Source organism: Schistocerca americana, chromosome 3 (genome assembly GCF_021461395.2).
Source record: "Schistocerca americana isolate TAMUIC-IGC-003095 chromosome 3, iqSchAmer2.1, whole genome shotgun sequence".
Classification (NCBI taxonomy): Eukaryota; Metazoa; Arthropoda; class Insecta; order Orthoptera; family Acrididae; genus Schistocerca; species Schistocerca americana.
The window spans coordinates 853005405-853020131 of NC_060121.1; the positions used below are offsets into that span (position 1 = coordinate 853005405).

The window sequence follows — 14727 nt, forward strand, 5'->3', positions numbered from 1 at the left end:
ACGTCTCCCCACTGAGATCGCGCTATGCAAGGAAATCCACAGTACAGTCACTGACTCATTATCTCGCTCGCACGTCCTAAGACCACATATGGTGCGTGGTTTTGTTATCAAGGGGTCGTGCATGGTGCCTTGAGGTAAAATCCGGTCCTGAGTTCGCTTCTGCCGTCCTTTACCATCGAGAACAGGCTACCGTGATTCGTATTGAGAAAGAGCAATCCAAGGAAATCCACAATGCACCTGCTGACTCTATATCTATCCCCCACGTTGACAAGTGCTGGTGGATGTCATTATTAAGGGGCCATAAACAGTGCCGTGAGGTAAAATCCGGTCCGAAGCTCGTTTCTGCCGTCCTTTCCCGTCGAGGACACTCGACCGAGGTTTGTCCCGTGCGAAACACGGAACGCAGTCGTGCGGTAGTGCGGCAGCGGCGGCCCGGCAGAGGCCCGCCCCTCGCAGTCATCGGCGCGGAAATCATCGCGGCGGTAATTGATTTCCCGCAGCGGGCGGTGGCAGGGCGCGCTCCCCCCCACCGCGGCGCGCTGCCCCGCCCCTCCGCTCCCCCTCCGCCCCTCCAGGGCGGCGCTAGCTGCGCGCCACTGGTCTTTGGCGCCCCTCGCCGCCCGCGCGCCACCGGCAAGCGAAGCGCGCCGTGCTCACTCACGACCGCGCAGTCGCCGCTTCCTCGAGGCCCGTGACTCAGCGCCACCTCCCAGCCGCCGTGCTCGCGCCGCGCACCCACGGACAGTCCACAGACACTCTCTGCAGTACCGCGCGGTGGATGGAGGCGGCCCGGGGCGGAGTGAGCAGACTGCGGACGCAGACGGGCGCCTAGCCAGTGAACATGCTGATCACGACGAACGCGCTCGCGCCGCCGGCCAACTGCAGCGACCTGAGTAGCCTGTGCTGCCTGCCGAGCCGCGCCGCGCCCTCCTGGGGCAAGATGGACCTGCCAGGGGTGCCACCGCCGCTCACCAGCTCCGCCGCTGTCGCCATGTTGCCCAGCCTGCCTTGCTCGCCCGCAGGTCAGTCGCCCGTCGCACTGTGTTTAGCTGTAGTAACACCTTCCCCCAGCGGAAAGTACCCTTCGGCCGCAAACAAGTGCTTCTACGTGCCACCCTAAAGCTGACAACTGCTCGCTCGTCGACGATATAAAACTGTCACTGAAGGCTGATTCACTACAACGCGCCTTTCTCGAAAAAAATTACACTCTATCTCGTACGTAAGTTGTTGACATTTCTTCGTTCACTTTGTATATTTTTTGGCAAATCATGTCACCACTGCACAATGCCGTAACAGTTTGCGACCGGCCAGTAATCACGTCAGACTAAAGTCACATTGCGTTAGAGTATTGTTGACAAGGCAACGGATCCCCCTTGCGCCATATGCCGTGAACTCACGACAATACTGGCTGGCAGAAACCTATTACAACGGTGAAAAAAAAAAATGCTCGTCTAATAGTGTCATAAGAAATATAAAAATTTTAAAGGATCCTGTCAACCGCAAAGTTCATCCTCACACTCTGTCAGTATTACCACAACGAGAGGAAAAGTGAAGAAAAAAAAAAACACGAGTTATGCGCCAGTTGTGGGCAGCGTACACGTAGCCATCAATTGGTGAGGTAGAGTTGGCCTTAGGGTGACAGCTCTTCGAGAGCTGCAAAGAGTAGGCCTAACATCGTTCAGAAAACCATGGTCCATAAGTAGAGAAGAATCAAAAACGTGTCCACCCTTGCTTTGATTGAAGCCAAGTTATGGATTTGCTCACAATTGCGAAAACTAAGGCACGTCACTCAATGAGAATGGCTGTGGGGAAATCTAACTCCATTTCTCAAAGCTGGGAATCCACAATTTTGGAGCTACATAAAAGACCGCCAGTGGGAGCTAGAAATCGGTGCGAAATTTCCTGTCTGACTATACTTCCGTTATTAATATTAATGGAATTTTTTTTTTCAACTGGGAAGTTTATAGTCATCATTTTATCTTTTACCTGTAATCAGAGTGTTCATATATTTTACATTGCATTCATTACGAAAAAGGGTTGTAAGTTACATCACTATAGGATTCAAAATTGGAAATTACAATGCAATAACCAGTGCCGAAACAAAAGACAAGTTAGGCCTATATTCGATCTTGAGAACTACAACAATAAGGACAGACTAAAGACAGATTAAATATGAGCACTAGCAGCAGTGGGCATGAGGGCGCGCAAGAAGGGGTAGAACATGGACAGAAAGAAGAATGTAGTAAAAAACCTGAAAAATTAAGAACATTGTGTAACTGCGGGAACAGAATGTGGTGTGAATGATGGGGAAATGAAATGAGGATGAAGTGGAACTCGGATAAGACAGCAGCGTTTGCTTTACTGTTTGACTGAAGGAAAACTTAACATACACGCTAATTTTTTCGGCAAATGTTGCGAGGACGGTAAAGGATGTGGATGTGCTTCAACTTCTTTTTAAAAGTGGCAGGGCACAGAAATGTGCGCACAGGGTACCGGGCATCAGAAACAGAGCGAGACTTTTCTGTTTTATTGATGGCACGGCTATGATATTAGGTAACTGAGGTCTTATGATGCGAATGTGATGTGATGCGAGGAAGCTGGGGCATGCGCCATGAAGAGCCGAAGAAGTAGACGTAGCCTACGTTAGTCACCCAACGTGTCTGGCCGGTATAGTGACTGTTATTTTCCACTTCGTGTTAGTAAATACCACATCTCATTGTGATTAAATATTACGCTTGACATGTACTATCTCTCTGTCAAATATATCTATATTCATAACATGGTCAGGGGTGTAGATGAAGAAAGTAATGAACATTTCACTCGTAAAATCGACAATGATGAAATTAAATCGTGTGGTCGACTACTATTCTTGTTATTGCCACAGATCAGTTTCAGTAACAGTATGTGTCCTATGCCCGTGATCCCGTATTACTTTGTAGTATCTAATACACCGACTACATCACTTCTTCTCGGTTGTAAGCTGTTGATAAAAAGTAATCAGGGTCATTCAGTACCAATATGTGTCCTGTTCGTGTGTCTTTGTACACTTTTACGGTATTTGCAGCAAATACTAGATCTATTATTTCTCGTTGTAAGTTGGTGATAACTGCGTAATTATATTTGTGGTTGATTATCTTGGCTATCACGACTATTATTATATTTAGTTTAGTCCTGCACCACGCATTTCTGACCCAGCACTCTCTCACCCTGGCGCTGTGTGTTTTTTTTCGCCACTGGCTTAATTTCGCTCCAATTCCCAGACGACTGTTGACTGCTTCAGTGTCTGGAGAGGAGCTGATGCTCTGATAAGAATCTTGTACTGATCTCTGTCGTGAATATCGTTATGATAAATCTAACTAGTTTTCTCCGCTTGGTGCTATACACTATCCCTCCAGAGACAGCAGTACCGATCCTGGAAGTGATTTTCCAGTTGTCTGTCCTGACTACATGACCCCCAAGGACCAGTTGCCTCTTTTTCATTGATTCTGTATATTCCACCTCCTTTGGGAGGTTTGCATTCTATTCTTTAGATGTATGTTCATTTTTCTAATTCCCAATTTAAATCCACACCTTTATCACTTATAGATACTGTGACATCGACCTCTGGGATGTCCATGTAATTTAGTCTGTATTAAAATTACGGCAGGTATCATGTGGAGAATACCTTAAGAAGTGTCACATGTCTCGCGAAATCCTTTAAGAGTCGCTAAAAACGTCATCGTACGCTCTCCGCTAGTTTTGAGGAATCTCGTTGGTACATCCCCTTTCCTGCTCAAAAATACATGTATTAGCGTGTGAAATAAATGTAGTAGTAAACATGCTCGGTCGTATACAGTTGATCGCTGGGCGTAAAGCTGTCAGCTGTGAAGTTCGCCCAACGCTAGATCCGCATTACTAAGAGCCTGTTGTGTGCAGCATACACGTAGTCATATGTTCAGCATTTCTTCACAAAACTCCGTTACCTGTCACATTTCACAGATGGTAAGCATCTTTTACGAAACCGCGAGAAATAACAATTCTGTATGCCTAGAAGTTTGCCTTTGACGTATTCGTCTCGGAGAAATATTGTCTCATTTTATTTTTTTCTGCACAGAGGTGGTCACCAGGTTAGACTCCTCTACAAGAGTTACATCAGCCTAGCAAAGCAATGAACTGTCAATTTGGGAATTTGTGTTTTGTAATTTCTTCATAAATTCTTTTGAAGTATAATGATTTCATTAACATTTCTTCTGTGAACCGACAAGATACAGAAATAAAGGAGTTGCAAACATCACAAATGGGAATACAGAATTTTTCCACAGATTCGTGATAACACAGACTCAGACGTAAATGTCCTACGCTGTTCCTAACGCACTTTTCCGCAAATTCGTGAAAAATTGAATCAGTCTTCGATCTCCCATGCACTTTATTCAACAACAATATCAGAGAATCAGACATTATCTAGTTGTCCGAGGTGTAGCTCTACTTCACTGAAGTAGGCCTAACACTGATGATACTTTGGTTTCTCACATCCAGATAACATTATGTTACCTGTCACATGTAGATGCGATTCTCAGATGTACGGAGTTTCTAACGCCTTCACCTTTTCAAGTAATGGCACAAACAAACTACCTTTCTCTTAATCTGTGATTGTACTGATTTACAAAAGAACATTAATCACATTACCTTTGCGATATTCTGTAATCCAAAATCACATACCTTTATCCATCCTTGACGATTGGCATAAAATCATACTGAGATAAGAACCGACGCGAAAATTGCGAATAAAGGTTACAATCCCTTCACGAATGTCTGCAGTCATGCAATGAATAAAAACTAAACTAATCTCTACCTCTCTCAAACACGCACACACACACACACACACACACACACACATAAACGGGTCTTTCTGTAGTGACAAAATGAATTAATGTAATGATGAAACCGCAGTAACTTTCAGTTTTCGAATAGTGTAAATGTCTTATGAGATTTTAGTGATATTTTCATGAGATTATTGCTAAATGGAAATATCATGAATGGTTGACAATATCCGTAAGTGGAAACCAGTTATTTTAAACGCTACTCATACTTTTATACTACATAAACTACCTTATGGTAACGTACAGCAGGCTGTATATTAATTTGATAAATACATGTTTCAACAGTTTGAATATTTCGTTCGCTGTTTTATTGGTACTCTAAGGCATTTACTCAACTGAAAAGTTGTAGGAAAGAAATAAATAGTAGAAATACTACAGAAATAAGAAGTATCAAATTAATAAGTTACCAAAACCTTCAAATCACATTTAAAAAATCCTCTAAAACTAAGCATTACTCTCCCCAGTCAATCTACATGTATCATGAGAACTACTAGAAAATTTATGACTCTCCGACTACTTAGGCCATCTTTAATTGTTCAGACTCCAAAACATGGTAACTCGCCATAGGATATTCTTTAAATCACATGTTCATATTGATTGGTTTCCTTTAAGATGTAGACCTATCATGTTTGTTTCCAAACGTCATCTGACCTCTAGCACTCTGTGTAAATAAAAAAAAAAAAGAATTTCTTTCAGGAGTTGTCAGATGCAATGTCATAAATGAATATTATAATTTTGGAAACAGTAGCAGCTGACACCAAGAAATCACGCACAAGTACCACCTACGTAAGATACGTGTGCACCTTTTACAAAAGAAAAAAAGCAAACAGAACTGAATTTATGTCATTTTGAGGCGCTACAGAAACAGTTTGGTACGATAATGCCAACATCATTATAGCACAAGCCTCTCTGTCATGTGCTGGTTCCCAGAGATTATACTTTAACATTGCTTATCATTTGATCTAGAAAAGACAGACTCTCTTTCTAACAACCCATTTTTTTTTTAGCTAAAGCATTCACTTATTACATGACAGTTCCGTGTGCAGGGTACATGCTCAAAATCTACAACGCTTCTACCTGCTGTGCTGTTAAAAATTTTGTTAGTGCTGGAACGTGTCACGACATTCGTCGTCTGGATATCAATTTTAAGAAAGCACTGAAATGCTGACAGCAAAACCTGAGGACAAAAAATGTCACCACCAATGTAGAAGTTCATACTGATAGACGCTATGTTACTGAAAGGCTGTCAAAGCAATTATTCACAAATACTGTAAATCTTACTCTCACCATTCCGAGGCGATATACGATAGTGGCAACGTAACTGTCGCACTCTTTCTATACTATACAAACACTATACTATACAAATACTGCAAATTTTATGCTCACGATTCCGACGCGATATACGATACCGGCAACATAACTGTCGCACTCTTTCTTCGGAAATTGGATTTTGCGAGAACAGTGTATCTGTTCTTCCAAAGATAACCATTTAAGTTCGGCGAGAACCTCTGTCACGCTTTTTGTAAGGAACATACTGATCTGTTACAGTGTGAGCAGTGGTCTCTGAATTCCTTCGATGTATGCTGTTGCATCTACCTGAGGGGAACCCAAAACTCTGCAGAGGTACTCTAAAATTCGCCATGCTAGTGGCGTGTATGCGATTTCCATTACAAACCCGCCACACTCTCTCAAAACTCTTCCAACAAATCTCAGTCTTCATTCACCTCCCCTACTACTGATTTCACGTGTACGCCATATTTCACCATTACTGTAAGGTATTATCCTTAATTATTTAAATGATTTTATGGGCCTCAGACGCTCACTATTAACCTTGTATTTATATTAAAAATGTAGGAATTCCTCCAGCTATATTTAAGGTGTCGATTTTATTTTGGCATCTAGTTTCAACGTTGTAACAGCCGCACGCAGTTAACTCCAACAAGTGTATGGGCCTGAAGATGACGTTGTTACAACGTTGAAACTAGTTACCAAAATAAAATCGACACCTTAAATACAGTTGGAGGAATTTCCGCATTTTTAATATAGTTTTATACCAGCTGACGTCCCACTGTCCTCTATTTCAGCTATGGATGTACGAAGATTAACCTTGTACTCTGAGAGTATCGTGTTCATTTTCTTGTGATGAGTATTATTTTGTATTTATCCGTACTTAAAGAGCGCTGCCATTCGCTTCACAACAGTATATTTTCTGCAAGTCTTCCTGCATTTCCACACGTTATTTTGCTGTTGATAACTTAGTCGTAGCACAGTTTGATGCTCCTGTTTGTCCTATCTGATCATTTTATGTATTCATCGATCCACTCGGATATCTGTGAATAGATGTTGTATGATGCTATTTCGGTTATTAACAAACTATGTGGTAGAGTGTCGAAGGGTTTTCCGAAACCAAAGAAGAACTCGTTCATCTGCACTTGCTGTTTGCAAGATAAAGCCTGTGAATTAAGTAACATCACCTTTCAAACAGAAAAACAGCATGAAGAATGCGAAAATGAATAGAAATTGCAAAAAACATAAAGAAAAATGGAGCTCGAATACTTCAGCCTTGTGACGAGGCGTTTTGAAGGGAATACATGAACTTGGAATAAGAAGAAACGCATTGTTCAGAAATTAGTGAAGTTGATTTGTAAATTTTGCAACGTATTCTACAATTATGTGACCTACTTGTTTACTTTTTTGGCACTTTCATGACAGGTAAAAATAGCCTCTACACAATAATCTTAAATAAAGCAAAACAGTAGACGATGAGAATGATGTAATAGGCACTTCAGGACGTCACTAGGCACGCTGTTATGCAAGGTTGCGTTCTCTTGACTTTTCCCAGTTAGGAACAAGTGCACACAACCTCATCCTAGCACAAACACAAAAAAGCCTGTCAAGAGTCATAGTGGGACTAAAAGAATAATTGGATCAGTCTGGAACGTACATGCAAATCTAAATATAGATCTAAGTACAAATCAAATATTCCGAGCTCCCTCAAGAGGTCTTCAAAGCACGGAGCCTGCTTCGATCGTAAAACTTGCCCGCTAGGAGTGCCTCCACCTGTGAGATGGACTTAAGCGAACATCTGCCTTCTTGATCACACAAAGACGGCCCCATCACTGTTCCTTAATGACCGGAAAAGCACTGTTACGCTCTGATTTAAACCGCCTATCCCAATGTTTCGCCCATATACCTGTCTTCCGTGTGCGGCCGTAACCTCTTTAACCTCTGGAGCAGTGAGAAATGCGAGCACAAACATCAGTGTCACGGGCGCTGCGCAAAAGCGAGGCGCATCTCTAGCTCTGAATAAGTATGGCGCAGAACGAATCTGGCTCCCAAGGATCTCAGCATCGAGGCACGTAATGCACGCAGAGGTGCCCACGCACCCATGCACGCGCATTCGGCTGTCTGTTGCCTGCTGCGTGACGAATTACGCCTTGTTTTCCAGCGGCCGGAAAATAAATTACCGGTGACATCTGTCACAGTCAACAATTCTCGTTACACAGCCAATTCTTTTCATTGCTCCGAGCAGTAATAACATCGGAATGCACCACAATTTTTGTCGCAAAATGGCAGGAGTTAGTAATGTCACTGGTTTGACATTGTGGAATGTTACGCAAGCACGCGTATGTAAAATCTTTCTGGTTCCTGAGAATATATCCACTCTTCTCCCTTTTGCTGACGGTGCGGCATCTGCTGCTGTTATTCCTATACAAAGATATCGTAAATTTCTCAGAAAAAACATTTATTAATAGTATAAAACTACCTTTATGCAATTCTTGCTTCCATTTTGCTATTCTCAGGAGTTCCAGTAGACTCGATTGGTTTTCAGACCATGAGTATCGCACGTTTATCTTACGCAGTGATTGTTTCACCAAGCTGATTTAAGCAAAAGTTTATTTCCTTTCCCTGTATTTTGAGGTAGAATTTTCGTACATAAACTCGAAAGAAGTAGTAGGAATCTACGGTGGAAAACAGATGTTGCGGAAGAAGCGATACGACGAGGAAATAACGTCCACGACGAACGATTATTGTAAATATATGCACTTCCAATTTTTACTCTCGACATTTAGACATTCGTCAAGAAAAGAGGTGATCTACATAATTATTGGAAGTTTCTGACTTATCACTTGCCTTCACTTCCGTAATACCAGCGTATTTCACAAGTCCATATTTCTTCCAATATACGCCCTGCCGCAATACTACAATGCCATTCGAAATTCAAAGGGTGTGCCTACAGAAGGCACAGTTTGGAGCGAAATTAGATTTTTCTTCTTTATTTCACTTGATAAGTATTTTACCAACGATTTTACTTTAATTAACAAGTCAAAAATATTTTTGTTTCTCCATTTTAGAATGGTGACCAACAGCAGCAAAACTTAACCAATCTTCGTGATATGGGCCCTGAGTTTCTTCCTCTTCATTATGCACTATTTTTTTTATCTTGCCTCTACAATCCAACTTTCATTTTCAGTCATACTTTTTGGAAATCATATCCCACCGTATTTGTTCTACATGAATTAACGCTTCAGTTGCACAGACGGTGATCGATGCAAATGAAAGGCAGTGGGACTCCGTTGATGACGAATCATTGATACTACAACTGTCGAATGGGGACAAAGCTGATGAAGAAAACACATGTTTTACATTACGTTAACATTAGAAGTGCTGTTATGAATGGAAAAAATAGTTAGTGTAACAACAGAGAAGACTTCCATACGGGTACACGGGGTGCGTTTAGCACCTGGCTCGGGAGCTGCGTGATATTGTTGTTGTTGTCGGTTATTAAGTTCAGCACCTGTCTTTTGTTGTCTCTGGGCAGATATAAAATGACATCTGCACGTCCTTCGGAGCAAAAATTCGATTTGTTTCCGTCCGGAATTTATTACAGTGAATACTTCATAGAGACCACGAAAATGTCTGTCTCATGATCACGACGAAGAAAGGGATACCGACATCCAGAGAGTTACTTTATCTGACTGTAACAGAAATCGGTCATATCACAAAAAGGAGCGGGCTGCTGTGGCCGAGCGGATCTAGGCGCTTCAGTCCGGAACTGCGCTACTGCTACGGTCGCAGGTTGGAATTCTGCAACGGGCATGGATGTGCGCATTGTCCTTAGATTAGTTAGGTTTAAGTTGTTCTAAGTCTAGGGGACTAATGACTTCACATGTTAAGTCCCATAGTGATTAGAGCCATTTCAACCATTCTGAGCAAAAAGGAGGCGGAACGGCTTGGTTGTTGAATACCTCATATATTACTATCATCTGAATTCAAGTGGACAGTCAGCAGTCAGATACACTGAGGAAAATGCAATTAGATGATTTTAACTTGCCTTATCTTTGATAGAATTCTGTCTCGATTGTAGATACTGCGGTGGCTCATCGCTGTACTTCTAGGCGCTATTCTCATTCCACGATAAATATACATGCTACGATCGGTTGTGTAAGCAGTTTACAAGACTGAGAAACAACGATTTGCTATTGCAATTCTAGATCCAAATACACTCGAGGACGTTTCCGAAATTCGTCTCTCTTCATAGTCTTATGCATAACGACTTTTCAAGCTGTATCAATGTTGTTCTGCACGCCATTCTAGAGCAGTTCATGTTCCGTGCGGTCCTTCATCTCTAGCAGTCAGCATGGAGTAACGCTCTCACTATGATCAAACGCTGATCGAAACTCGTCACATCTTTAAAAATAAATGTATTGTGTGCGTTACAAGCTACTTTTTTATTATATAAAAAATTTAATAGCATTTACATCCACTGTTATTTCCAAGAACAATTTTTCAAAAAAATCTTATCGTATTTGTAATCCTAAACTTTCCTTTGCCTTTCCTTTCCGTGCCTTCTATGGAGATATTAGTAAATGTAATACAATGCGCATTGTTTCGGTTTATTTTCAGTGTAAGTAACGTGAAAATTTAAAATACATAAAAGGAAAATGTTTCCGCATACGGGTCCTACACCACTATCTTCGGTTTGCAATCATGCACTCTTTCCGCTGCGCCACCCAATCCCAGGTGTAACATAAACGGTTCGTGCCTCGCCCGCCCGTGCCAAAAATGCCATTTTTTTTTCTGAAGGTTTGGCCATCTGGAGCTCTCACTTCTGTCACTTTCATTTCCGGCAAAGCCTCCCGTATACGTCAAATTTGGACGAAATCCCCTTGTAAGATGACCGCGAAGCCTAACATTTTCACACTACTCAGCTATCATTAGCTACAGCATCACACCGCTTTTCATCTTATATAGGAGAATGTGTCACACAGCAAGCCTTTTCTTATGCTCGGCCTTCATATCATATCGAAGTACGTAAAGCAGATTATGCCTCTAATGCCCTCCACTTCTGCAATATTTCCCGACCTTATACGGGGTGATTCCGTGATGATATTACAAACTTTCAGGGTTATGGAGAAGGGTAAATGTACCAGTTTGAGTTAAGCGCCAAGGCCCAGGAAAGAACTAATCTTGCATCTTTCGGCGCGAGCACTGATTTCCCTTTTTTTACTATGGTGATCGTTTCTCCCTACGTAGATCGGCGTCAACAAAATATTTTCGCATTCGGAGGAGAAAGTTGGTGATTGGAATCTCGTAATAAGATTCCACCCCAACGAAAAACACCTTTCTTTTAATAATGTCCACTCCAAATCCTGTATCATTTCAGTGACATTCTCTCCCCTATTTCTCGATAATACAAAACGTGCTGCCCTTCTTTGAACTGTCTCGACGTACTCCGTCAATTCTATCTGGTAAGGATCCCACACCGTGCAGCAGTACTTCAAAAGAGGACCGACAAGCGTAGTGTAGACAGTCTCTTTAGCAGATCTGTTACATTTTCTAAGTGTCCTGCCAATAAAACGCAGTCTTTGGTTAGCCTTCCGCACAACATTTTCTATGTGTGCCTTCCACTTTAAGTTGTTCGTAATTGTAATTCCTTCATATTTAGTTGAATTTACGGTCCTTAGATTTCACTGATTTATCGTGTAACCGAAGTTCAATGAATTTCTTTTAGCGTTCATGTGGATGACCTCACACTTTCCGTTATTCAGGGTCAACTGCCAATTTTCGCATCTTACAGATATCTTTTCTAAATCGTTTTGCAATCGTTTTGATATTCTGATGATTCTACTAGTCGATAAACGACAGCGTCATCTGCAAACAACTTAAGACGGCTGCTCAGATTGTCTCCTAAATCGTTTATATAGATGAGGAACAGCAAATCAACTATAACACTACCTTGGGGAAAGCCAGAAATCACTTCTGCTTTATTCAATGACCTTCTCCGTAGGCTACAACAAACTGCAAGATTGTCACAATATCTCTAACCTTCCAGTTGTGGTTGTTGTTGTTGTTGTTGTGGTCTTCAGTTACTACGAACTACGACCTCTCTGACAGAAAATCGCGAATACATTCCATAAGCACGCAATTTCGCTACAAGTCGCTTGTGTGATACAGTGATACAGTGACCTTCTGGAAATCTATATCTATGAAATCAATTTGAAATCCCTCAGTAGCACACAACACTTCTACTGAACAAGTCCCCACAGCTCTTAAGGTATGCATTTTAGAGGGCATGTTTACTAGGCATCGTTTTGATCCACGCTACCAGCTCTGGAAGATACCCTCTATGCTATCTTAGCAAGAGCAGTATTGGTACATGAATCCTACTGTCAGAAGTATCAGTACGATTTTCGCTTTTAATTTTCGACTAGGTTTTCTCTAGACCAGGATGCCTTAGACTGATACATTTACCCTTCTCCGCCATTCCAAAAGCTTCTGATATCGTCACGGAGGCACCTTGTAGAAAGAAGCCGTAACCTATAACGATAGATTACCATTTCGATTTGAGTTGCGTTAGAGATCAGAATTAGTATTAGTGAATGTTGCGCACACATAACACAATGACAGTGTGTACACTACTCACAAGCAGCTGTTGTATTATCACCTTTCCCATTCTATGAATATTTGTCGACTAAATTGATTTCGGAGACAAAGATCACTTGCTCGGGCTATTGTCACCTACACTTACGTAACCATATTGTTTTAACTGCTGTTACCATGCGACCAAGTCCTCGATATAGTCTTTCTATTGTAAACTGAAACTTTATCAGAATTATTATTATGAAATTGTATTTCTAAGAGTCCAGTGTTTGTTACTCATGTACATGTCATATAATTTCAGAATTCCAACGTCTCATCTCTTCTGCATACCTTCCGGACCCGAAATAATTGTTCTTTTAGCAGATATGTACCAAGACTTTGCTACTTTGTTTGAAAAATATTAACTGATATAGTACATGATACAGACATTCCACGAAGCAAAGACGATAATACATTTCCCGTAGTCTTTCTTACATAACTTCAGACAGATCCTGGAGTAATAGATTCATTAAGTCCAATGTCGATCTTCCTCTTAGTTCAACTGTGACAGTGTTGCCTCCCCATTAACCCCATCGATGGAGAAACATAGAGAAAAAAGAAAATCTTCGATAAATTCCCTAGGATGTGTTAACGCTGGTTCCTGTACCCCAAATTTACTTCCAATTAGAGAAACTGGGTTTCTAGCTTGTTACTTTCTCAATTATGGACTGAGAACTTCGGCAAATGACTGCAGAAGAAAGTTGAGAATTTAACGATTCCACCATCGATGAATTTGTTGAAGATGGATCACTATCACAATTGGACAAGGAAGGAACTCGACTGCCGACTCGGCAAGTGAGGTTTTCCTGTGTCTCTCTGAAACTATTTAAAGAAAACCACGAAAATGTGTATCAGGACAGTGTAAGTGAGATTTCATAATAAACCTTCCCGAAGACGATTCCAGAGCCCTAGCAATTGTACCACATCAAAAGGTTGACTACCTGATTGCGGCATCTAGCTCAGCGTCAATAAAGAAGCATTCTTTCTTTTGGTATTTCTTGTGTTTGTCATTCTATAGTTGCTCTTGTCTCATAGTTCATAACGGTTAGAGTCAAACTGCAAAAAAGCAACATATTTGTCGAATTCTTGCTTGCTAGTGGGTAGATGTATGAGATGTCGGATCGAGATCTCGTCGAGGAAGACAGAACACGGCAAAGATACGAATTAATACATCGATGCAACTGATACGGAAATTTTTTTTCTAGGTCTCGATTTATAGACACGAAATTAACTTATTACTACGCTAACCGACATAAGGAATAAAACTTTTCATTGTTTATTGATGCAACAAAAGGATAAAGATCAGCCTGGAAGTTTAAAAAGTTTCGACATAATAAGATATTTATTAGCACTGCAAAAACAAAAATAACGAACTGTTTTATATGAAGTTCCTTAACATCCACACAGTCGCCACAAACTGGAGTGTTTCGTATCTCAATACCAGTTTAAACTGTCGCTCTTCATACCATGCTGTCTTTTACTGATTCAATCATGTCGTGACTAAGTGCTGTAGATTTTCGTCATTAAAAAAGCTGTTTCTGGTAATATAGCCCATTACCTCCTGTGCTCTGCATTCTCAGTCTTAAACAACATCTCTATTTCCGGACGCTGAAAGCGTTAACAACACCTGCTCAGTAAGCTACAACCAACTGTGATGATTGTCATAATATCTCTAACGTTCCACCTGTTTTTGTTGCTGTTGTGCTCTTCAGTTCAAAGAATGGTTTGATGCAGCTCTCCATGCTACTCTATCCTGTGCAAGAGTCTTCATTTCCGACTAACTACTGCAACCTGCATTCTTCTGAATCTGCTACCAGTCGATCCGTCCTTGTAGTCAAGTTGAGCCACAAATTCCTCTTCTCCCCAATTCTGTTCACTATCTTCTCGTTGGTTACGTGATCTACACATCTAATCCTCCTGTCTAAACTGTTTATCGTCTGTGTTT

The 14727-nt window shown here is 41.4% G+C and overlaps 1 protein-coding gene across 1 annotated transcript in view; it reads left to right on the forward strand.

Annotated features, from left to right (window-relative positions):
• Positions 1-678: 678 nt before the first annotated feature.
• LOC124606439 (paired box protein Pax-6-like) overlaps positions 679-14727 on the forward strand; it is a 294475-nt gene continuing 280426 nt past the window's right edge. The window contains exon 1 of the mRNA XM_047138420.1: positions 679-1022. Coding sequence (XP_046994376.1) covers positions 842-1022 — 181 coding nt within the window. The 5' untranslated portion in view covers positions 679-841. The remainder of the gene's footprint in view (positions 1023-14727) is intronic.